The sequence below is a fragment of the Lithobates pipiens genome, unplaced genomic scaffold (genome assembly GCF_037356315.1).
Source record: "Lithobates pipiens isolate NorthernLeopardFrog02 unplaced genomic scaffold, aLitPip1_a1.2 Scaffold_22, whole genome shotgun sequence".
Classification (NCBI taxonomy): Eukaryota; Metazoa; Chordata; class Amphibia; order Anura; family Ranidae; genus Lithobates; species Lithobates pipiens.
Window position 1 is genome coordinate 348,132,497 of NW_027507784.1, and position 26,384 is coordinate 348,158,880.

At 47.0% G+C, this 26,384-nt stretch overlaps 2 protein-coding genes across 2 annotated transcripts in view; both read right to left on the reverse strand.

Annotated features, from left to right (window-relative positions):
• Positions 1 to 26,384, reverse strand: part of LOC143925145 (protein mono-ADP-ribosyltransferase PARP14-like) — a 316,169-nt gene that overhangs the window by 70,913 nt on the left and 218,872 nt on the right. The gene's annotated exons all lie outside the window — the stretch shown is intronic.
• Positions 1 to 26,384, reverse strand: part of LOC143925141 (protein mono-ADP-ribosyltransferase PARP14-like) — a 58,975-nt gene that overhangs the window by 6,945 nt on the left and 25,646 nt on the right. The window contains exons 7-15 of the mRNA XM_077449755.1: positions 23,530 to 23,769; positions 21,806 to 22,027; positions 20,983 to 21,064; positions 17,103 to 17,252; positions 16,050 to 16,112; positions 13,405 to 13,584; positions 11,507 to 11,734; positions 8,690 to 9,292; positions 987 to 1,129 (exon numbers count right to left, since the gene is read on the reverse strand). Of these exons, the coding sequence (XP_077305881.1) occupies positions 987 to 1,129; positions 8,690 to 9,292; positions 11,507 to 11,734; positions 13,405 to 13,584; positions 16,050 to 16,112; positions 17,103 to 17,252; positions 20,983 to 21,064; positions 21,806 to 22,027; positions 23,530 to 23,769 (1,911 nt within the window). The remainder of the gene's footprint in view (positions 1 to 986; positions 1,130 to 8,689; positions 9,293 to 11,506; positions 11,735 to 13,404; positions 13,585 to 16,049; positions 16,113 to 17,102; positions 17,253 to 20,982; positions 21,065 to 21,805; positions 22,028 to 23,529; positions 23,770 to 26,384) is intronic.

Here is a 26,384-nt window from a genome sequence, read left to right on the forward strand (position 1 = left end):
TATCTAGATACACCACGTCTACGGGCCTTCCTTTATCCAGATGGCAACTTGCCTCCTCATAGAAGGTTAGTAGATTGGTCTGGCAAGAATGATTCTTCATGAATCCATGCTGATTACTGCTAATGATGTTCTACCAGCTAAACTTCAGAGTGTTCCACCCACTATAGAGGATATATTCTAGAAAGAATACAGTGATAGGTCAAGTATCAAACAACTCTAACATGATCTTATGGGTGGAATTTTTAAATTGACGGTTTATAGCTTCCCATTCCATAGTGCCATGTTATTCAGTTAATTGATTGTCCATTTCCCGTACCCTACCATACCCTTATATCCAAACCTGAAGCTAAACCCTGATTATACGCCCTCTGGTGGATCCTTCATCCTAGAGAAGTCTGTCTGCCCTTTTTGCTGTTTTGCTGACACCTGCTGGAGACTATGCATACTACATGCACTAGACAGCAGCGAGTGGATTGTGGCCTTCACACCTGGCTACTAAATCTGATATTTACCTCCAGCTTATTGCCTGATCATAGGTATTCATTGACTAAGCGTTTGAGCCCGGAGCTGAACTTTGTCTGATTAGTAGACTGATTGTTGCATCTTGTCCAATTCTGTTCCCATATTGTCATCTGTTTCCTAGGGACCAACCAAAGTGCCCCCCACCCCTTTGTTTGCAGATGTGTTTCTGGACCTCAATACCTTTCATATTTCCAGTCTGATTTAGAAGTCACCAGAGGAGCTTTGTCCAAGGGATTTATCTGGCGGCATCCAACTGTGTTGTCACCTTGTGACCTTGGTTCTCCAGGTAAGTCAAACATCTTTCCCTGGTGGTCCACTTGCTCCATAACACCTACTCAGCACCAGTCTCCAGGGCCATGTTAGTATGTTCAGTCCCCACATCATGTGCAGACCACCATCACTCCCACCCAGAATTCCATCACTGACATCTGACATCATTCACCCCAATGTATTGGGGATGTTACCTTCAGTATTTGGTTTCTGCAGGATCTCTGGAATTTCTGCTGTACTGCGGAGTATTCAGGAGTTCCTGGAAGGACATCCACCTCCATCACAAGAGTCTTACCCATCGGCTTCCACTGTGGCGGTAATTTATGAGAATCCCCCTCTAAAAAATAAGATGTACAGTCAGGACCCGAAGAGAAACCCAACAAGTAAAATGTACAGTAGGTGCAGAATCTCCTATAGACAGCCTGCTATTAGCGATAGAGAATTTGCCCATTGCCTGCTGTCAATCAAATATTTTTCTGCCTTGGCTAATTACTGAGGGTGTTATACCAGAGATGCGAACAGAAGAGAAGAGGATAAATATTTGAGGCAACCTTCTAGAAGGTTCTTCCATGCCAATCGGCTGCCTGGAGAGGATGTCACTGTGAGGAGGGCTCATCTTCTTGGGGCCCAAGTCAAGGTCCTAGGAATCTTAGCTGATTCCTTTCTGATCTGACTTCTTTTTGTGATGAGGTAAGTAAAACCTTAGACAGTGGGGTGGCTGTGGACGTGGTATACTTGGATTTTACAGAAGAGTTTGACACAGTTCCCCCATAATCGGCTCATGTGTAAAGTAAAGTCTACAGGTTTGGAAATATCAGTTTGTAAATGGATAAAAAAACTGGATAAAAGACCGAATTCAGAGAGTCGTGGTTAATGATTCTTACTCTGACTGGTGAAAGGTCAGTGGTGTACCCCAAGGTGCAGTGTTATCAGGGGTGTACCCCGAGGTTCAGTGTTATTAGTGGGGTACCCCGAGGTTCAGTGTTATTAGTGGGGTACCCCGAGGTTCAGTGTTATTAGTGGGGAACCCCGAGGTTCAGTGTTATTAGTGGGGTACCCGAGGTTCAGTGTTATTAGTGGGGTACCCTGAGGTTCAGTGTTATTAGTGGGGTACCCTGAGGATCAGTAGTGTACCCCAAGGTTCAGTGTTATCAGTGGGGTACCCCGAGGTTCAGTGTTATTAGTGGGGTACCCCAAGGATCAGTAGTGTACCCCAAGGTTCAGCGTGATCAGTGGTGTACCCCAAGGTTCAGTGTTATTAGTGGTGTAACCCAAGGTTCAGTGTTATCAATGGTGTAACCCAAGGTTCAGTGTTATCAGCGGTGTACCCCAATGTTCAGTGTTATCAGCGGTGTACCCCAATGTTCAGTGTTATCAGTGGTGTACCCCAAGGTTCAGTGTTATCAGTGGTGTAACCCAATGTTCGGTGTTATCAGTGGTGTAACCCAAGGTTCAGTGTTATCAGTGGTGTAACCCAAGGTTCAGTGTTATCAGTGGTGTAACCCAAGGTTCAGTGTTATCAGCGGTGTACCCCCAATGTTCGGTGTTATCAGTGGTGTAACCCAAGGTTCAGTGTTATCAGTGGTGTAACCCAAGGTTCAGTGTTATCAGCGGTGTACCCCCAATGTTCGGTGTTATCAGTGGTGTAACCCAAGGTTCAGTGTTATCAGTGGTGTAACCCAAGGTTCAGTGTTATCAGTGGTGTAACCCAAGGTTCAGTGTTATCAGTGATGTAACCCAAGGTTCAGTGTTATCAGTGGTGTAACCCAAGGTTCAGTGTTATCAGTGGTGTAACCCAAGGTTCAGTGTTATCAGTGGTGTAACCCAAGGTTCAGTGTTATCAGTGGTGTAACCCAAGGTTCAGTGTTATCAGTGGTGTAACCCAAGGTTCAGTGTTATCAGTGGTGTAACCCAAGGTTCAGTGTTATCAGTGGTGTAACCCAAGGTTCAGTGTTATCAGTGGTGTAACCCAAGGTTCAGTGTTATCAGCGGTGTACCCCCAAGGTTCAGTGTTATCAGTGGTGTAACCCAAGGTTCAGTGTTGGGACCCTTACTTCTTAATCTACTTATAAATGATGGGGGGTCTGGGATTTCAGCCTTTACAGATGACACCGAGCTATGCAGTGGAATAACGTCCTTACAGATGTCTCCAACTTACAAGCCGACCTCAATGCACCGTTTTATTGGGCAACTAAGTGACTAATGAGGTTTAATATTGATAAATGTAAAGTTATGCACTTGGGGGCCAAGAATATGCATCATACACACTAGGGGGAGCACAACTGGGGGAGTCAATGATGGAGAAGGATCTGGGGGTTTTGGTAGATCATAACCTTAATAACATGCAATGCCAAGCTGCTGTTTCCAAAGCGAGCAAAGTCCTTTCTTGTATTAGGAGAGGTATGGACTCCAGAGAGAGAGAGAGAGATATCATCTGTACAAATCATTAGTAAGATCTCATCTGGAATATGCAGTTCAGTTTTGGGCTCCAGTTCTCAAAAAGGATATCAGGGAACTGGAGAAAGTGCAGAGAAGAGCAACCAAACTGATAAGAGACATGGAGGAGCTCAGCTATGAGGAAAGATTAGAGGAACTGAATCTATCCCATCTCGAGAAGGGGGGGGGGGATAAGATCAACATGTATAACCCCGGCAACCGCATGCACATATGCAGCCTCGGCTTTAAGCGGTTATACCGGGATGATATGCAGCTGCAGGCATCACCCCAGTATTGTTTTTTTTATAGCCTAGCGGCCGACTCTTCAGGGATAACAGCCGATGCGGCTAAAAGTTACTCGGCTGTTATCCCGAAGGAGCGGTTGGGGACGCCCCCGCCCCCCCTGCCTTCCCCTGCTCTTCCCGGGCTTCTGTCCCACTGGGAGACCCAATCCACAATCCGCCAGTTCCGCCGGCTAGAGTGAGACTGGAAGGAACCTGGAAATGGCTTTGTTCCAGTCTTATTTCTGTAAACACTGAAGTGACATCATCACAGCGTCACTTCCAGTTTACTCGGCTGCCAATGGCGCCATTTAAAAAAAAAAAAAGAAAGACAGTATTCAGAAAGTGCAGTTTTTGGTGATCTGCATACTTTGAAGTGCAAAAGGAGGGATTTGGGGTCTTCTAGACCCCCGATCCCTATATAAAGAGTACCTGTCACCACCTATTACTGTCACATGGGATGTTTACATTCCTTGTGACAGCAATAAAAGTGATCAGATTTTTATTTTTTTTTAAGTGAAAATGTAAAAAAATAAAAAAATAATAAATAAAATTAAAAAAAGTCCCCGTGAACGAAAACACACACGTAAATCGCGCCCGCTTATGTAAACGGTGTTTAAATCACACATGTGAGCTATCGCCGCAATTGTCAGAGCGAGAAAAATGGTTCTAAGCATTAGATCTCCTCTGTAACTCTAACCTGGTAACTGTTATTTTGTTTTAAAGCGCCGCAGATTTATTTAGGTACTCTAGTTTTGCACAATTCCACGAGTGTGCACAATTTCAAAGCATGACGTGTTTGGTTTCTATTTACTCGGCGTAACATCATCTTTCACATTATACAAAAAAATTGGGCTAATTTTTACTGTTTATTTTTTTTAATTCATGAAAGTGTATTTTTTTTCCCCCAAAATTTGCATTTGAAAGCCTGCTGCGCAAATACAGTGTGACATAAAATATTGCAACGATCGCCATTTTATTCTCTAGGGTCTATGATAAAAAAAATTCCATAAATTATATATATATATATATATATATATATATATATATATATATATATATATATATATATATATATATATATATATATATATATATATATATATATATATATATATATATTTATATTATGTTTGGAGGTTCTAAATAATTTTCTAGCAAAAATACAGATTTTAAAGTGGTTGTAAACCCTTACAAACCACTTTGACCTACAGGTAAGCCTAGATTAAGGCTTACCTGTAGGTCCAAGCAATATCTCCTAAACCTATATGGTTTAGGAGATATTTGCCCGAAAACGGGCACCGCTGTCTACGGCGCATGCGCCGTAGACAGCGGCGCGCAGGCGCACTGAGCATGGCAGTTCCAAGAATGGAGCTGCCGCATTTGTCGACTCCCGTGCGCATGCGTGGGAGTGACGTCATCGCGGCTTCGCCGAATGACAGCGGCGGAGCTGCGAGACGCCACCAGCAAGATGGATGCGGCGGACTACAGGGGACAGCGGCGGCTTCGCTGGCTCCTGTGTCAGGTAAGTGACACATAATGGACTACTATGCGATGCGATGCGATGCGATGCGATGCATAGTAGTCCATTATGCTTTACCTTTGCAGGGAAAAAAAGAGGAAGTAAACTCATCAGGGTTTACTTCCTCTTTAACTTGTAAGCAACAAATTAGTTATTTACTTTAAGGTCATCACAGAGGACAAGGGGGCGCTCTTTACATCTGCAAGAAAAGAGATTTCATCTCCAAATACGGAAAGGTTTCTTCACAGTAAGAGCTGTGAACATGTGGAATAGATTTCCTCCAGAGGTGGTTCGGGCCTCAGCAGATTGCTATAAGAAAGGCCTGGATTCTTTCCTAAAAGTACAGAATATAACGGGGTACTGACATTTATAGGCAAAGTTGATCCGGGGAAAATTTGATTGCCTCTCTGGGGATCAGGAAGGATTTTTTTTCCCCTGCTGCAGCAAATTGGATCATGGCTCTGCTGTTTTTTTTGCCTTCCTCTGGATCAACTGTGAGTATAGGATTGTGTATATGGGAATTGTAATTTTTTTTTTCTATTTTACTGGTTAAACTGGATGGACTTGTGTCTTTTTGCAGGCAGAATAACTATGTAACTTGACCTGGGTTAGGGGCTGGAGGACCAGGAAGAGGGCTGGAGCATCTTCAGTGGAGTCCACTATGCAGGAGGTCCAGGAGAGCTTGGGTCACCCTGCTGCCAAGTGGTCATTTAAAGGAGGCCTCATTACTCAGCCCTTAAAAAGGTATCTGTAATGCCGCGTACACACGACCGGACTTTGAGGGACTAGGTCCGACGGTCTTTCTGACGGACTTTCAGCAGAGTTCCGATGGACTTTCCGAATGAACGGACTTGGCCACACACAATCACACCAAAGTCCGATGGATTAGAACGTGATGACGTACAACCGGACTAGAATAAGGAAGTTCATACCAGTAGCCAATAGCTGCCCTCGCGTCCATGGGTGTCCGCAGGTAGGGGCAAGGGGGGTCAAGTGCCCCCCCTTGGAATAAGGGATGAGATCTTAAATTCAACACAGTTCCATCGCTATCGGGGTACAGGCAGCCCATACCCGTGAGCAACCCGCCAGTGGAGTGATACCATCAAGGTTCTGCCAAGCCCCCCTATCAGTGTAGTGTGACTGCGGGCTCTTTTCCGTGCTCAGTCCAGCAGAGAACTCGGCGGCGGTGCTGTCAGGTTTCCCCTGGTCACCCCCTCCCCCCTTTCTCCTGTCACGGAGAAGAGACGACGGCTCTCACCAGTTTCCTTGTCCAGCTTCCTGCCCGCTCTGTTCCTTCCCTATTGGCCATAACTAAGGGCCAATCAAAGGAGACTAGGAGAGGAGAGATTAATGGGACATGTAGTCCCAAAGATGGCGGCCCCATTTTTCACAGGCTACAGCTCGATCAAGAGAGAGATTGAGAGACTGCAGCCTGGGAAAAAAGCTGAGGGAGAGAGTGCTACAGGACAAAGAACAAGGATTGTGCTGGGCAGAAGCCAGAGAGAGAGAGAGAGAGCCACGCTGTCCAGCACCACCAGAGAGAGCCATGCTGTCCAGCACCACCAGAGAGAGCCATGCTGTCCAGCACCACCAGAGAGAGCCATGCTGTCCAGCATCACCAGAGAGAGCCATGCTGTCCAGCACCACCAGAGAGAGCCATGCTGTCCAGCATCACCAGAGAGAGCCATGCTGTCCAGCATCACCAGAGAGAGCCACGCTGTCCAGCACCACCAGAGAGAGCCACGCTGTCCAGCACCACCAGAGAGAGCCAAGCTGTCCAGCACCACCAGAGAGAAAAAGACTGAGTCACTGCCAGGGTACAGACATGCTACACTACTGACCAGCGTCGCCCCCGGGGCGAGTGAGCGATCGTCCAGCCGGAGGGATCACTGGTGTTGTTTCACTGGGTCTGGTAATGCCGCGTACACACGATCGAATTATCCGGCTTACTTAGTCCAGCAAACAATCCGGCGGATAGTCCGGCGGACTTTCTACCGAACGGACTTGGCCACACACGGACACACAGAAAGTCCGGCGTTTGCTAGCGCGATGACGTACAGCACGTACAACGGGACTAGAAAAAGGAAGTTCAATAGCCAGTAGCCAATAGCTTCCTTTTTCGTACTTGCTTCTGAGCATGCGTCATTCTTAGTCCGCCGGACTAGCATACTCATGAACGCATTGTCCGTTGAAACCCAAGTCCGCACACGAATCGAATTGTCCGGTGAAATGCATTTCGGCGGACTAAGTCGCTGGACAATTTGATCGTGTGTGCGCGGCATTAGAGGGCCTGTTGGCCATTATCCATCACTTATCCTAGGGAATGTACAATAAGGACATTGTCGAAAAGGGGCGGCACATGGGTGATCCTAAAATTATGCCCCCCACTGAAAAAAGTTCTGCGGATGCCCATGCTCGCGTCGGTTTTTGTCTGTCGGACTAGCACACAGACGAATGAATTTCTCGGTCCGGTGGAAAAATGTAAAACATGTTCTATTTCTAAAGTCTGCCGGATTTTTGGCAAGCAAAGGTCCGATGGAGCCCCACACACGATCGAATTGTCCGACGGACTCGTTCCATCGGACCTTTGCTGTCAAAAAGGCCGGTCGTGTGTACGCGGCCTAACTGCTTGCATAGGGTCAGATGATCAATTGCTATTGATGGTCCTAATAATCTAGCAGTAGGCTAACAATAGCCACTTGTAAATGATCTTGTGTCATTGGGAGGGTACTATTGATAGAAAGAGGCCAATAGCTGCTCTTAGAGGAATGGTTTGTTATTAGGAGGTGAAAACCTTACTATTAAAGCTGACCACCATCAACTTTAGTATTACTGGGTGGTTGCTACTTAACCACCATCCATGACCATTGATGACATAGAAAAGTCTGGGATATTTTGCTGTTTTTAAGTGTTCTGTACCTCTAATCCTCTCTCTCCACAGGTGGTTGAGCAAATCAACTTCAGAAAGAGTAAAGTGACTGAAACCTCATCATCTCCCTTGGTGTGTTGTTGGGTGCAGCTATAGGCAAGTCACCACTAGTAAAAAGGGAGAGCCCATGGCAATCCAGTATCTCCCGTGGAAGTAACGCTACAGCTGTCCTGGTTGAGGTGACTCTCCCCGGAAATGCCCGCTGTAGTTTTTACTTGATTTTATAAATTACAATGGAAGAATTAACACAGCCAGGGGCGGACTGACCATTTGGCCACTCGGGCACTGCCCGAGGGCCCCGGGCCACATGGGGGCCCCATCAGGGTTGCCAGCCTCAGTAAAACCCGGGACAGTATGTAAAAATCTGTGTTTTTTTTTACATCTGTCTATGAAATGTCCCTTACCGACATCCTTTTGGTGTAAAAATCCTGAGATTATAGCTGCCCCACCTCTCCAGTACCTTCTCAGCCAATAGAAACATGTCTGTGTATACTGTGTGATTGTATACTGTGTGGTCCCATAATCTTGGATTGCCTGGGGCCCCATAATCTCCTATTGCCCAGGGGCCCCATGAGTTTTCAGTCCACCCCTGAACACAGGATTTACTTTTGGAAGGTGTTGCACCCAATATATCATATTCATCTTGATCATTTCTGATCCTTCTCCCTGCAGATGATGCCCATTGCCGTGAAATATGTTGGTGCAATTAAACAATAAAAGCATAGTTACCATGTTTCACGGCACGTTGGATCTGAATTTGGTTCCCACGCTTGTCTGTGGCCGTTTCTCTTTGTACATTGACAGTATATTGGTGTCCTTGGATCTGGATTGTGATCTGGGCCTTGTTGTCGTTTTTTGCCTCTTCCAGCTCCAGGTTTGTCATCTTGTCGAAGGGAACCATAGTTCCTCCATTGTCATATCTCCATTCCACCAGTTTCCCGGTGAGCTCTGCTGCCCGCTCCCTGTTCTTTCTGTCTCTTACCCGGTTTACAATCATTTCGATCTCCCCGGACACATGTAGGACGTCCCGGGTGAGGCCCACAATTCGGATGGAGGGGTCGGGTGGTTTGTAAATGACAGAGACCTGAAACTTTTTCTGGAGGTCGGAGATCTTCTGCACCTCGGCTTCTTCTAATTCGGAGATACATTCCTCTGTGATCACCTTCTCTACCTGCTCATTGTCGATCATCTGCAGTAGCCAAGCCTTCGTCCTGTCCACGTTCCCTTTATCTTCAGCACACAAGCTGAACACCACAGGCTCAATGCCCTCCATCAACTGAAAGGCGGTGAGCTTCTGAACTCGCTTTGGTGGTTTTGGTGACGTAAAAAGTTCTACAGAGGAAGAAAAGAGACAATGGATAAAGTGGAGATATAAATTGTGAACAAATAGCTTATGGACGTGATGTAGACCAGGTTTGGGTGACGTGGATTTCAGTGGAGGAACTCTGAGGATGTTCTGTATCAAGTTAATTTAATGCTTCACTAATTAAAGTTGATATAAACCCAATCACCGAGAGACCAGACTGTGCCCCTGTGTTTGTTTTATTTTATTGTTGGCATTTAATGGTATAAATATAAGGAATCTGAATATTGGGCTTCCTTGATTTGTGATAGGGTTAAGCGAGTTTACAATTGAAGCGACATGCCATGATATTCAATTCCAAATGCAAGTTTATTCCAATGATAGATTGTTTGTAAAACCAACGCGTTTCTGGGCCTGTAACTTCTTTATCAGTGATAAAGAGAATTATGCAAAGATACTGTAACATGGACTGTAAAATCTGTATATTGTTGGGAGTTAGTAGTTGACTCCAGCTCATTACTGACTCCGCATGAACTGTATCTTGTTTATTCTCTTCAAAGAGAAGTATGGGAATTTTTTTTCCCCAGATTCATACTTACCTTGGTGGATGAAGCATCGGACCACCCCCCGCCTCCTCTGCACTGAGAACTGAGCCATCGAACATCGCCGTCAGCTCGGTTTTCTTGGCTCCCCAGAGCAGAGAGCTACTGCTTGTCAGTCAGCGGCTCTCCTGCTCTGCTCCCCCCATGCTCATTGGAGTGCTGAGCTGTGGAGGGGCGGGGAGCGGCTCACTGAGAGGCTAAGACGGCCATCAGTCCAGGCATTTGGTGGATCCAGAATCCCAAAGTCGGGATGGCGCGGTGCCTGGACCGATCTGTGTGATGTCAGCAGAGAGCGGACTTCTGCTGAAAACGGGTCACAGGAGTGCAAAAGTAAGTAGTGACCTGTAGGAGAAGCCCAGCCAAACAAGCTCAGGCTGGACTTCTCCTTTAAATAAGAAATATCACCACATGCAGCATATCTTCTTTGTGTAGGGGACAAAGTACATGCAGCGTTTTGGTAGGTGCCGTGTATCCTGATTTAGCATGGTTGACAGCGCGCCCCTCTTCCCCCTACGGCTGTTTGACCACACACTGCTCTGTAGGAGATGAATAATGAATGCGCATTGATTTACAGCACTTGCTCCTGGCACAAGGGGCTTACCGGAAACCAACTCTACACTACACCTCTACACTAAGGCACTCTCACAGCAAGGGGGCAGGAGCAGCAGAGTAGACTAGATCAGAGATAATGACGTCAGTACACTCAAAAGGCTTGTCTGAGATGATCAGTGACAGCATTGGGGGCCGGGGTGTGACAGAGCTCACTACATCTACGATGACGTCAGTGAGTCCCAGGTGAATGACAGCAGAAGGGGCAGGAACAACACAGCAGACAAGATCAGTGATGTTAACATCAGCCTACCTAAAAAGCATGCCGAGATGTACGGTGACAGCAGAGGGGTCAGGACAGAGTAGACAAGATATGACATCAGTGCATCTGACAGGTGCACTTGAAATGCGTAGGGTAGCGTAGCAGAGAGGGCGGGAGCGATGGAGCACAGTAGACCAGTGATGATGACATGATCGCATCCTGAAAGGTGTAGCCAAGATGCATGTTGACAGTAGAGGGGGCAGGAGCAACAAAGCAGATAAGATCAGTGATAATGATGACAGGGGCCCCAAGAGATGTGCCTGAAATGCATAGTGACAGCAGAATGGGGGAGGCATCAGAGTAGACTCGATCGATGATGGTGATAACAGTGCACCTGACAGGCAGGTCTTCAGATGCACGGTCAAAGCAAATGGGGCAGGAGCAACAGAGCTCTGCTTGATCTATCACTTAGGAAGACCCACAAATTGGGCTTCTGGCAGGGAAGGAGCTGACAGACATTAATAGCACAACTGTTCAACATTCAGAGATAAGTATTTCTGCCTTAATCATCAGACAGCAGTTATGTTTCCATTGCTCATGAGACTTATTTATTTTTTAAGCCCTGATGAAGGGGGTGGAGTTACAGCCCCCAAAATGGTTTGAATTTGCAAACAATCATTGCAATACATTTGTATCCAGACTGGAATATCAGTCCACAGCATATCAATTGGTTGCTCTTCCAGGATTTCAGGATCCTGAGCTTCTACATACAGAAAAGTTTCTTTCCCTTTCTTGTTCAATCAGCCATCCTGAACTCACATGACACTCACCGGTGAATCCACCAATCAATCCACCAATTCTAGTGAAGAGGGATTTGGCTTCAGGCAGGGCGGTCCCCTCCCTCTTCTTCATGCTTGTATAGAAATCATTCAGCATATGTTGCTGGAATAGAACCACTTTTACCGTCTGAAGAGAACGGACCGATTTCGATTTGATGAAGTCCACCAAACCATCGAGGATTGAGTCGGCCACTGTGGAGGCGGCTAATCCCCCCGCACCTGTATCAACCAGACAACAATGTTTAACAGAGATATCTACTGACCACAAAATGTAACTTTTCCTTCATTCAATATAAAAGGGTAAAAAAACATTACTCAGGGGAACCTGACCTCCAGAGGTTCACCTATGGAATACCAGAGATGGTGAGGACCCCTCATAATGGGCACAGCGGCCATACAGATCCGGGAACTCAGCACAGGGATGGTGGGAACCCCTCATAATGGGCACAGGGATGGTGGGAGCCCCTCATAATGGGTACAGGGATGGTGGGAGCCCCTCATAATGGGTCCAGTGGGTGTACAGACCTGGGAACTCAGCACAGTGATGGTGGGAACCTCTCATAATGGGCACAGTGGGCGTACAGACCTGGGAACTCAGCACAGGGATGGTGGGGACCCCTCATAATGGGCACAGTAGACGTACAGACCCAGGAACTCAGCACAGGGATGGTGGGAACCCCCCATAATGGGCACAGGGATGGTGGGACCCCCTCATAATGGGTACAGGGATGGTGGGAACCCCTCATAATTGGTCCAGTGAGTGTACAGACCTGGGAACTCAGCACAGGGATGGTAGGAACCTCTCTTAATGGGCACAGCGGGTGTACAGACCTGGGAATTCAGCACAGGGATGGTGGGAAGCCCTCATAATGGGCACAGCAGGTGTACATACCCGTGAACTCAGCACAGGGATGGTGGGAACCCCTCATAATGGGTCCAGTGGGTGTACAGACCTGGGAATTCAGCACAGGGATGGTGGGAACCTCTCATAATGGGCACAGGGATGGTGGGAGCCCCTCATAATGGGCACAGGGATGGTGGGAGCCCCTCATAATGGGTCCAGTGGGTGTACAGAACCAAGAACTCAGCACAGGGATGGTGGGAGCCCCTCATAATGGGCACAGGGATGGTGGGAGCCCCTCTTAATGGGCACAGGGATGGTGGGAGCCCCTCTTAATGGGCACAGGGATGGTGGGAGCCCCTCTTAATGGGCACAGGGATGGTGGGAGCCCCTCTTAATGGGTCCAGTGGGTGTACAGACCCGATAACTCAGCACAGGGATGGTGGGAACCCCTCATAATGGGCACAGCGGGTGTACAGACCCGGGAACTCAGCACAGGGATTGTGAGAAACCCTCATAATGGGCACAGCCGGTGTACAGACCTGGGAATTCCTTGCAGGAATGGTGGGAACTTCTCATAATGGGACCAGATGACATGTAGGCCTTTGATTTACCTTTCCACAATTTACCGAACACTGAAATAAAAGTTCTGTCGGGACTAATCCCATTACTCCTCTCTTAGGCCAACATCACATTTGCAATCCTGATGGCAAGCTTGCTATAGAGGACACATCACAGGAGAACAGCAGGTGGAAAACAAATGTCAAAGTTGACATAAATCCAGGTCAGTTCTGTAGACGAGACTTTATAAATCTTTTCTTTAAAAAAAAAAACCTCTAAATTTCCCAGTCAGAAATGCTTTATTCTGTACACTAACGGTGGCCCATGCCCAGTAAAGTGTGCAGTCCTTTTATCTTCCCTATGCGGGAATGAAGTTGGGTGCCGAGATAATGTGCAGTGTACATGTGTAGGGGTTAAAATCGGCAAAGAAAAAGGTGGACCCACAGGAAGAGGAAGATTAGATTCGAGGAAGATGCCTTCATCATACCTGTTCCCAGAGCCGGGAAGGTGATAGAGGAGACTTGATTCTTCTCACACGTCTTCAGGGCATCGAGGACAATTTTCTTGGTGGATGCTGGATGCTTTGGTCCTATCACATGGAGAATCAGTTTACACTGTCTGAGGAGTCCAGGCCCAGTGATGACGTATCCCTTATGAGGTTGGGAACCTGTCAGAAATGGAAACTTATAAAATAAGTGGCTATAGGGTATTAGCGCAACAAGGGTTCTAACAAGGGTTCTAAGCCCCTGTACACACAGTCGGAGATTTTGCCAACCAAATCCCTCGGATTTTGTCCGTTGGATTTAGTCCGATGGATTGTGTTCGAAACTGTTGCATACACACGGTCGGGCCAAGTTGGCGAAAAATCCGATCTTTCAGAACGTGATGACGTAATTTCGTTACGATGGGACTACATTCAGGCTAGTAGCCAATAGCTTTGATGTAGGAATTTGATCTGAGCATGCGTGGCACTTGGTCCGATCAAAATGCTCTACAGATGATCGGATTAGGTCCGTCCAGCCCAGTTGGTCGGGAAATATTTCCAACATGTTGGAACATTGGGTCGGACGGAGATTCGGACAGGAATCAGTCCAATGCATACCACACACAGTCAGATTATCCAACGACACGGTCCAATAAGACGCATTCCGGCAGATTCTCCGACCGTGTGTACAGGGGCTCACAAGGGTTCTAGCTCCCTTGTTACCTCCTCCCATGCTCACAAGACTTCTCCAGAGCCTCTCCCATCCTCTGGAACTCCCTGCCCCAGTCTGTCCGATCAGCCCCTACCCTGTCCACCTTTAGGAGATCTCTGAAAACTCCTTTATTCAGGGAAGCCTATCCCACACCCACCTAACTGTCCCCGAGCCCCCCCCCCATCAAATCATTCTCTGCAGCTATTACCTTTTGTACCACCACCCCCTCCCTTTAGAATGTAAGCTCTACGAGCCGGGCCCTCCTGTACCTTTTGTATTGTACTGTAATTGTGTTGTCCCCCCCTATACATTGTAAAGCACTGCGTAAACTATTGGCGTTATATAAATCGTGTATAATAATAATAATAAAAAAATAATAATATACAGCCCAAAACGATTGCCAATAGGCCTGTGTTCATTTCATAGCTTCTCCCAGCCACAGCTTCAGTTTTATTGAGTGTCGGGAAGATACCCCAACATTTATAACCATTCCTTAAAGAGGAAGTAAACCCTGATGGGTGTTACTTCCTCTTTCATTCCCTGCAAAGGCAAAGCATAATGGACTACTATGCATCGCATCGCATCGCATAGTAGTCCATTATGTGTCACTTACCTGACACAGGAGCCAGCGAAGTCACCGCTGTCCCCTGTAATTCCGAGCGTCCATCTTCTTGGTGGGTCTCCGTGGGTCTCGCTGCTCCGGCGCTGTGATTCGCCGGAGCAGCGATGAGGTCACTCCCGCGCATGCACATGGGAGCCGAGACACGCGGCATCGTTGTCATCGACGATGCCCCGCTCAGTGCGCCTGCGCGCTGCTGTCTACGGTGCATGCGCCGTAGATAGCGGTGCCCGTCTTCGGGCAAATATCTCCTAAACCATATAGGTTTGGGAGATATTTCTTGGACCTACAGGTAAGCCTTAATCTAGGCTTACCTGTAGGTCAAAGTGGTTTGTAAGGGTTTACAACCACTTTAAGACACCTTCATCTAATCGTCATGGAATGCATAAAAGCAGATGCCGATTGTCCAAGAACGGGATGGGAGGTGGGAAGGTTGCGGCACCCCTCTGTCCTAATTAAACAACCCCACCCTTGGTGTCAGGGAGCCTGCAGAGGTGTTGACCCCTTTGATTTCCATGGCTGAAGGTGTGAATTGTTGTCAGAGGGAAGAGATGTTCGGACGGCCCAACATGGGAGGGAAAATTCAAAAATTCTTCAAAAAGGACAGCGAGGTGACGATTTTTGGACAGAGAGGACAACTGGTTCCTAAGAGGAATGAAAGGGGCCATCTACTTCAAAATGGGAACAGCCATCACTGAACAAGGCTGGGGACCTTCGAGACCATCTGCTTTTTACATATAAAATGGCATTATCTTTTCTTCCCCAGCAATTTGACAACGATTCACACATTCAGCATTGCGAATCGAATGATCAACACCTAAGCAGACACACCGACATCAAAGAAAGATTTATGTAACTAAAACGGGAGTGGGGGAGGGGGGGTTTGTACAACTTTCACTCCCCCCGTCCTGTACTTGGACAATCAACATCTACACATTCCATGGTGATTGGATGAAGGTGTTGGCGCTGCCTCTGCGGATCTAAATGATGGTATAATGTTATTGACACTTATTAGGGATGAAGAAGTGGCTTGAAGAAGCGACATCTTCAACAAATCAAACAGTCCAGCTGAATGTGGCCAACGTTTACTAGCTATACCATGACCTGGATAACTGAGAACCTTCAAAGACCTATACAAAATGTACACAGCCTGGCCTTTACTGGCACCCAGGGAGCATTCATCAACCATAATAACCCCATTCCCATCTATATCTTTTCTAATGGTCGGCTATGTTTTCTTGGTGCATTGTCTATTCTTGTACACAAGAAAAACTATTTTTGACAAAAGCAAAGAAATGAAAACCAGGATGGATTTACCCTGTGCCACAGCAGATGAGGAAACAGACGGTCCAGCAGCTTCTAGAATCGCTTTTGAAACTCCTACAAATAAAAATATAAAAAACACAATGGAGGCTCAATTTACACAGCTTTAACACAAGGTTAAGTGTCATTATTTAGCCAAGTGACTGTCAATTTCATATCTTATTGGACTCAACTGAAAATAACTGTTTCAAAATAAGTATCCTCTATCCTGGTGTGTTAGAATCATAAATCGGGCCCTAGGTCAACTCAACAGAGAGCTGAGCCCACCAGAGTTCATATTCCTTCACTTACAAGTCATTACATCTATAACTCCTACAAAGCCTTCACATTCTGAAGTCTCTACATATTCCCAAGGCCTGCACATGGCCTTCACCTCTCCTCCGGCCTTCACCTCTCCTCCGGCCTTCACCTCTCCTCCGGCCTTCACCTCTCCTCCGGCCCTTACCTCTCCTCCGGCCCTTACCTCTCCTCCGGCCTTCACCTCTCCTCCGGCCTTCACCTCTCCTCCGGCCTTCACCTCTCCTCCGGCCTTCACCTCTCCCCCGGCCTTCACCTCTCCCCCGGCCTTCACCTCTCCTCCGGCCTTCACCTCTCCTCCAGTCATGTCCTAACACTCCTCCACCCAAATCTTCTCTGGGATTCCCCTCCACACCCTGATCACCTCCACAGCCTTCAAGTGATTTTATGCATGGCATTAAAGTATTAAACTATCGTTTTCATCCACGGAAGCCGCCATCTTTGCCTCTGTTTAATCTTCAGCTGCCACGGTGCTGCACATGCGATCCCTTATGACACCAGCCATTGGGTGGTTTGACAGTTTGGTTGAGAGCACAGCCAATGTGCAGTTAGCATTCCCGGCATGCCTTTTTTTTTTAAACTGTTTAAATCGATGGGTTTACTTCCACTTTAACTGTACTACCAGCCCATGTTCTATCTAGGACCTAGGAAAAAAGTCTGTGACCCTCCTTACAATTGTTCTGGGTTTCTGCATGAATGATTTTTAAATCAAGAATCTGATATTTGAATTTCGGGGTCGAAATGAATCACCTCTGCACAGAGAAAAGTCTGGGTTGGACGAATTTACAATGATTTCGGTCTCCTCTTTGGTGATATCGCCGGTCTTCACCTGATAAGTGACAGATCCGATCTTCATTTCATGAACCCCGAGTGACGGGTTTGTCACCGTCCCAAAGAACGCTGCAAGACAGAAAGAAAAAAAGGGATGATAATAGGAATAGGTGATAAAAGAAATCCGTGTTCCCACCACCGATGGTCAACTGTGCATGGAATGATTAACAACCTTATGGCCCGGCAACTGCAGAAAGTTGAAATCTCCAGAATCAGAAACACACCGAGATAATGGATTATCCTGTATATTATTCTTATCCTCCTCCTCTTCCTTTCACCCCCGCTGTCCCCACCTCCATCATCCTCCCCCTCTTCCGTCATCCACCCCGACTGTCCCCACCTCCATCATCCTCCCCCTCTTCCGTCATCCACCCCGACTGTCCCCACCTTTGTCATCCTCCCCCTCTTCCGTCATCCACCCCAACTGTCCCCACCTCCGTCATCCTCCCCCTCTTCCGTCATCCACCCCAACTGTCCCCACCTCCGTCATCCTCCCCCTCTTCCGTCATCCACCCCGACTGTCCCCACCTCCGTCATCCTCCCCCTCTTCCGTCATCCACCCCAACTGTCCCCACCTCCGTCATCCTCCCCCTCTTCCGTCATCCACCCCGACTGTCCCCACCTCCGTCATCCTCCCCCTCTTCCGTCATCCACCTCGACTGTCCCCACCTCCGTCATCTTCCCCCTCTTCCATCATCCACCCCGACTGTCCCCACCCCTGTCATCATTCTCCTCTTCCGTAATCCACCCCGACTGTCTCCACCTCTGTCATCCTCCCCTTCTTCCGTCATCCACCCCGACTGTCCCCACCTCCGTCATCCTCCCCCTCTTCCGTCATCCACCCCGACTGTCCCCACCTCCGTCATCCTCCCCCTCTTCCGTCATCCACCCCGACTGTCCCCACCTCCGTCATCCTCCCCCTCTTCCGTCATCCACCCCGACTGTCCCCACCTCCATCATCCTCCCCCTCTTCCGTAATCCACCCCGACTGTCCCCAACCTCCGTCATCCTCCCCCTCTTCCGTCATCCACCCCGACTGTCCCCACCTCCGTCATCATCCTCCTCCTCTTCAAACATCCCTACTCTTCTGCTCTCTGTCATTATTCTCCTCCTCCTTTTCCATCTATTCATCCATCTCCACCGTCCTCCCATCTGTCATTGGCCTCCTTCTCCTCTTCCATCGTTCATCCCCACTTTCCTCTCCTCTGTCCTCACCTCTTCCATCCATACCACTATCCTTCCTTCTATTGTCATCCTCCTCCTAAATCCATTCCCATTTTCAACTGTCCTCCTGATTCATCTTCACTCTCCTGCCCTCTGTCAGCCTCCTCCTTCTCCATACATGCCTCTTCGCTCAACATCATCCTCATCTTTCATCCCATGCTAATTTATTATATGACATAAAAAAAAACTAAAATTACACACTAACAAAACGCAAAACAGAAAATGCACCCACTCCAAAATTACACAACTGCTAGAATACACAGGAAGGCCAAAAGTATATGAACCCCTCCAAATGATGGAGTTTAGGTGTCTCCAGTAAGGGGCCTGGTAATACTCCATCATACAAAGACATTGTAGATGATTGTGCTCCTCCAATCTTGTGCTAACAGTTTAATGAAGATCCTTTTCTACTCCAGCATGGACTATGTCCCCCCTTTGTACAAAGTCAGCTCCATAAAGATATGGTTTGACCAGCTTGGTGTGGAGGAGCTCGAGTGCACAGAGCCCTGACCTCAACCTTACCGAACACCCTTGGAATGAATTGGAATGCCTATTGTGATCCGGGTCCTCATCCAACATCAGCACCTGACCTCACAAATTGCCACAGACACCTTCCAAAATCTTGTGGAAAGTCTACAGAGAAGAGTGGAGAATACTGGCAGACGTAACGAACCATTTGGACGGATGGACCACTTGGCCGTTTTCTGCCATCATTCTTCTATGTGTAGATTCGGTAGCCACAAATATGACCCAATGCTACAGTAATGGCCGTGGGGAGGGGGGAAACTCCACAATAATGGTCATGGGGAGAAGGGGAGGAGGCAAACATATTAATGTCAATGGTTTTAGAATGGAATGTTCAACAAGCTCATATAGGTGTGATGGTCAGGGGTTCACAGACATTTGGGCATATATACACTAAATTAGGATCGGATATGAAGCTTCCACTGTAGATTATAACATTGCTGTATGTGGAGTCGTTTTGGGAAATAAACTCCCTATAGCAGACAAAGCTTTATATTACCCACTTCAGCCCCGGATCATTTTGCTGGCCAAAGACCAGAGCACTTTTTGTGATTCGGCACTACGCCGCTTTAACTGACAATTGCGCGGTCGTGCGACGTGGCTCCCAAACAAAAACTCTGGCTGGGGAGAACAGACATCGGACTTAGAGAATGCATGGAGCAGGAGAGGGGTACTCTGAGGAGCCGGCCGAGGACACAGGTGTGCATGGTGCACTGGTACCCCTAGCTGCCTATGCTGCTGCTGGCCATATGTAGAGGGGGCTGCATGGGCCCCCTGTATCACAGGGCCCAGTTGCGGTCGCGACTGATGCACCCCCTATAGTTATGCCCCTGCCTCTGCGTTTTTTTTTTGCGCTATAAACAAAAATAGAGCAACAATTTTGAAAAAAAACTCATTCTTTTTTACTTTTTGCTATAATATCCCCCCCCCCCCCAAAAAAAATATAATAAAAAAACAATTTTTTTCCTCAGTTTAGGCCGATACGTATTCTTCTACATATTTTTGGTAAAAATCGCAATAAGCATTTATTGATTGGTTTGCGCAAAAGTTATAGAGTCTACAAAAAGGGGGTTTTATGGCATTTGTATTAATATTTTTTTTTTTACTAGTAATGGCGGCAATCTGCGATTTTTGTAGAACAAAAAGATATTCCTGCGCCAAAATGGGAGAAATATTATTATAAGTGGAATGGGGTACTGCTGCACTCACTGAAGGGAAATGTCTGAACCCAGAGAGAAAGATTGATACAGGAATAGTGATGCGCTGTACTAAAAAATATATAAATTTAAAATAGTTGTGTGTTGTGTAAACTTGTATAAGTAAAATTCAAATAAAACCAACAAGGGTGAATATAGTAAATGAAAAAACATCGATCTGCGATTTTTATTGGGACTGTGACATTATGGCGGACACATCGGACAGTTTTGACACATTTTTGGGACCATTGTCATTTATACAGCAATCAGTGCTATAAAAGTGCATAGATTACTGTAAAAATGACACTGGCAGTAAAGGGGTTAACCACTAGGGGGCTAAGGAGGGGTTAAGTGTGTCCTGGGGAGTTATTCGAACTGTTAGGGGGCGTGGCTACGAATGACACTTCATTGATCACCGCTCCCGGTCACAGGGAGCTATGATCAGTGACACTGTCACTAGGCAGAAGGGGGAGATGCTTGTTTACATTAGCATCTCCCTGTTCTTCAGCTCCGTGAGACGATCGCGGGTATCCCCGCGGATATTGAGTCCGCGGGACCCGCGATCCTACTCACTGAGCTTCAGGCAGGGTAGCGGCGCGCACATGACCACAGGGCGGCAAGTTCAAAAGGGACATAACTGTACGCCCATTTGCCCAGCCGTGCCATTCTGCCGACGAATACATACATGCGGGCGGTCGGCAAGTGGTTAAAGAATAAAAGCCTCTAAGCTAAATGGGGGACAGACAGTTCCCCAAACTAGTCTCCAAGGGTCCATTCTCCTGTCCTTGGAGACTAGTTTGGGGAACTGCTTTTGCTCCCAATTTTCTTATAGATTCAGATTACATAAAACGTACTTGACCCCGTCCCAACTGATTGTCTGTTGGTGGCTCCACCAGTGGCCCCATCAGTGCAGTTTTCCAGTTGACTTGTAAATGCCTGTAAATACATAACACAAGAAAATGGCCATTATACAGCCAGAAAAACGCACACGAGATACAACATGTGACTTTTGAAGGGATGTGCCGGGGGGTCCAGTGGGATATAAGGCTTTCTATAATCTTGTACACTACAAGGACACCTTTTATGAAGAGTAATCCATCTTTTCTGCTTCTAACATTCACATTTGTAATCACCAAGTGTCTTGTCTGGTCTACGAATCCTGTCCAAGCTTCAATTATCGCCACTCATTATTTCTCAACTGACACTCCTAAGAAGGTGCAAATTTCTCATCCCCTTTTTTTGTTATTTGGGTGGAACTCTTCCCAACAGGTCCTATGATGACTTTGTGCATGCTGGGAGACAAGAAGATGGACACATCACCACCCCGATGGCCACGTGAGAATATTCAGTCTCCAGACCAGTCATTTTCAGGATTTCCATGGGACCCTATGGTTCCTCCAAAGGCTGCTGCAGGTTCCCTGAGCTGTGGCTGGTTGACCTCCCAAATTTGATTGTGCCTCCATAATTCCAAAGGCCAACACCGCTGCAGAGCCAGCTGCATGACACCATTGATCTTTATTGGTGACCACTGGCCACCAATGTGAGGGACATTTTCCCACTGACCCCCCCAATTAATCTGTTTTAGAAGGGGTTATTTAAAACCTACAAAACAATTTAAGGGGTTCCTCTGGGGTAAAAAGACCAACAGCATCACAATAAGCATGAGATCTCCATCACCTTGATGGTGTCCCTGTCACTGGGGTGAAGGACCAAGTGAACTTCTTGAAGATTCTGTGCTTTGTTTTTGCAGCTAAACTGGAAAATCTCATCGAACATCACAGACGCCACCAAAACTTTCGGGAATCCAAGATTGCCGGTTCCGATAGCTGGGAATGATATCGACGTCCGCCGGTTCTGCTCCGTCATTGTCAAACAGTCTCTAATAATTGTGCGAAGAATCTGAAACAAAAGAGACCAAGATTGGAGTGTAAATCTGGGCAAGGAAAAATATATAATCTTTAATTTTGGATTTCTATAGAGCTTTACTTCCTGGGGACTCAAAACGCTTAGGAAGTGTGGCAGCCATCTTGGGCACACTCAGTTGAGCCAATGAACCTACCAACACGTTTGGGGGATGGGGGGACCCACACAAGCACAGGGAGTACACGCAAACTCCATGCAAATGGTGTCCTGGTTGGGATTCAAACTGAGGACCCAAGGCATGTTCAAGTCGTGTCCAAGTTGCCTCCAAAAGTCGTGTTGAAAGTCGTGTTGCCCCTGTGTGAACCGACCCTCAGAGATGCAGGATAAGGGGCCCCAGGATGTCTGTTCTGAGTGGATAAAACAGGTTTTACAGCAACTCCTGGTTTGGGTCCTGGAATTCAGAGACCTCAGAGTCTTGAGATGGATGAAGCCTCTAACCCTGTGTCCATGCCTTCTCAGAAACCAGCAGCTGGACTGTGCAAGTGTGCCCAGCATTTATAATCCATGAGCTGGTAGTGATTCCGGGCTCTATCTGGAAGACAGGAGACCCGGGTCAGGGTGTGGGTCAGTGCAGCAGGGAGCTGTGAGAGACACGGTGTGTCTTTAGGGAGGAGCCTGTGAAGCTCAGGTGGGCACATTTGTTGGAGCACTGACTGAGACTGCATGGTGAAGCGCGTGCAAAACGCTTACCCCGACTTGTTCATGCCCCAACTTAGTTGGGGTAGGTAAGCCAGACCTTTGACCTCTGGGGGACACACCCGCAGACCTTAAGGGAAGGTTCCTATTCCAGTCTCTGAGCCCTAACCTTGTTCTTCTAGGGGAAACCCAGACTCCAGGTCTACAAAGTCTAAATAGCCAGGAGGCTGAATAACTTTGTGGTGATGCTGAAAGGCCCTGCAAGGGTAACCCCAAGATATGTTTTTGAAAAGTTTACTTGCTTCCTCAATAAAAATGGGCCAACAAAGCCTTGGAAGCAGGGCCAGGACAAGGAGTGGGCAGGAGGGGCTGTGGTTTATTGCAGGGATGGGGGCATCCTGACCTTAACCTTAAGGGAAAGGGGGGGGCGCAGATTGGCATCTTTGCCCTGGGTGCTGGATGACCTTGTCTTGGCACTGCCTGGAAGGCCATCGATTTTCTGGTGCTGTCCCTAATCCTTCTCTACACCAGTGGTTTTCAACCCTGGTCTCAAGTACCCCCAAAAGGCCATGTTTTGGGTATTTCTCTTAGATAAAGTAGCTGTCCAAAATTCCAAGCCATTGACTGATTTAACGCACCTGTACATGATAAAGCCTGCAAACATGACCTGTTGGGAGTACTTGAGGACAGGGTTGAGAACCACTGATCTACACAACGTGGCTAATTTACTAAAGGAGTGAATTTTCACTCTCTAAGGTAATTTTAACCTAGCAGAACGAGATGAGGTTGTAAAGTGTAAATCAATTCATTTTTCCCACTATACTCTGCAGGCCTGAAGGTACCGTTTCCGAGGTTCCTTGTCCGCTGTCCCATTGAGGGCTCACAACATGAAGAACCTCTTGACAGTTGAGATTGCAGCCGTTGGTACTGAACACGGATCCTGGCGCCTGTGGAGTGCCCAGACTTGCATCGTTCAGGAGTTGCTGCATATTAGAGCCTGCCCGACTCAGCAAGGCTTTGGATATGGCACCATTATTCAGGATCATATTGGCTCCTACCACACTGTTCACGATGACATCCGTCTGCCATGGAAAGAGAAGATAAACATTACCAAATTATTATTTTTATAGAGATTATTTCGTAAGAGATAAGTGGTTTAAATTTGCAAAGGGTCCAAATAACAATCTTTATAATTTATTGCAGATCTGGAAAGAAAGGAGAAGCAAAATATGAAAACCGCCAAACTTCTATTTCCTAATTTGGGCATGAATGTACACATGTATACTACACCAGATCAGTCCTTCTCAACCTTTTACCACAGAGGAACCCCTGAAATATGTTTGAGGTCTCAGGGAACCCCAGCTAATAATTACTATATCTGCTATATCTATGTAGCGGCGGGCTCCTGAAGAGCATGCGCTATGTGTTTTTCAAAGTTAAAACTTTACCCAAACTACAGTTCAGTTTGGGTCTATTTGTCTAAATTTGACTTCTGTGTCAGTCTGACTGGACTGTGAGATGTTCAGCCTGGCCGCGGGGGGCACTGTTTCTTGTGGCAGGCGTGGAACTATGGTGTGGTCAGGAGCTTAAGTTACTCTCTTTCGGAGTAAGGACAGTGGGAGTGGCCCTCTCGCTGTGCCCTCTGGGAGATGGTATTTAATATGCGGACGTCACGTCATTCGGGGTTCCGGTCCAGTATGCTGTGCTGATTACATGGTCCTGGTCCTCCTGACCAGCCCCCCAGGAAGGCTATGGCCTGGGGTGCGGTTCCATCCAATTTTAATGCCTTGGGGCTGGCTGGCCCAAGGCATGGGAACTAGAGGAGGATTCTGAGGTGGATGGGTGCCGTCTCCGGTCCAGGAGAGACCCATTGGACTTCGAGCATTCCAGGGAAGGACTCTTTAGAAGAACACCATGTGTGAGGTTGGTTTTCTTAACAAGAGCCTGGAAGGGCTGAAGTAACCGAGAGAATCCGGTCTTGTGGATATTGCCAAGCTGGCTGAAAGATCCAGGTATCCTACAAGTGTTCTACAGCTTAGTTTCCCTACATGTTCTACAACAACGTCTGTGACAAAGACTTTGTCCCTTGAGGAAGCACCTTGTTGGCTGCTCTGCCTTGTGAGAGACGGACTGTCCAACCTGAGTGACCATCCAGCTGTGAATGGCTATTCTCTGGATGCAGTCAAAGTAAGCAAGTTCTTTAACGTTTTTTGGACTTTGACATTGAGAGAACCTGAACTTCCTTTTCCAACCCTCTGATCCCAAGTTAAAGACTGTTCAATGGTTGAAGTTTGCAAATAAAATCCATTCAAGTGGATCTATTGCCAGTCTCAAGTTACTGGGTCACCTACCACGGGACATCCCCTAGACGTGCAACAAGGAGAAGCGGAAGGTAACGGTAAGCCCAAAAATAACCAGCAGCTCCTTCGGGGGTTAGTGCTACATCTACAACTCATGACATGTTAGTGGGAAGAATATTCCTTACATTGGTGATCAGTGAGAAGAATGTTCCTTACATTGGTGATCAGTGAGAAGAATGTCCCTTACATTGGTGATCAGTGAGAAGAATGTCCCTTACATTGGTGATCAGTGAGAAGAATGTCCCTTACATTGGTGATCAGTGAGAAGAATGTTCCTTACATTGGTGATCAGTGAGAAGAATGTTCCTTACATTGGTGATCAGTGGGAAGAATGCTCCTTACATTGGTGATCAGTGAGAAGAATGTTCCCTACATTGGTGATCAGTGAGAAGAATGTTCCTTACATTGGTGATCAGTGGGAAGAATGTTCCCTACATTGGTGATCAGTGAGAAGAATGTTCCTTACATTGGTGATCAGTGGGAAGAATGTTCCCTACATTGGTGATCAGTGGGAAGAATGTTCCTTACATTGGTGATCAGTGGGAAGAATGTTCCTTACATTGGTGATCAGTGGGAAGAATGTTCCTTACATTGGTGATCAGTGAGAAGAATGTTCCTTACATTGGTGATCAGTGGGAAGAATGTTCCTTACATTGGTGATCAGTGGGAAGAATGTTCCTTACATTGGTGATCAGTGAGAAGAATGTCCCTTACATTGGTGATCAGTGAGAAGAATGTTCCTTACATTGGTGATCAGTGGGAAGAATGTTCCTTACATTGGTGATCAGTGAGAAGAATGTTCCTTACATTGGTGATCAGTGAGAAGAATGTTCCTTACATTGGTGATCAGTGAGAAGAATGTCCCTTACATTGGTGATCAGTGAGAAGAATGTTCCTTACATTGGTGATCAGTGAGAAGAATGTTCCTTACATTGGTGATCAGTGAGAAGAATGTTCCCTACATTGGTGATCAGTGAGAAGAATGTTCCTTACATTGGTGATCAGTGGGAAGAATGTTCCCTACATTGGTGATCAGTGGGAAGAATGTTCCTTACATTGGTGATCAGTGGGAAGAATGTTCCTTACATTGGTGATCAGTGGGAAGAATGTTCCTTACATTGGTGATCAGTGAGAAGAATGTTCCTTACATTGGTGATCAGTGGGAAGAATGTTCCTTACATTGGTGATCAGTGGGAAGAATGTTCCTTACATTGGTGATCAGTGAGAAGAATGTCCCTTACATTGGTGATCAGTGAGAAGAATGTTCCTTACATTGGTGATCAGTGGGAAGAATGTTCCTTACATTGGTGATCAGTGGGAAGAATGTTCCTTACATT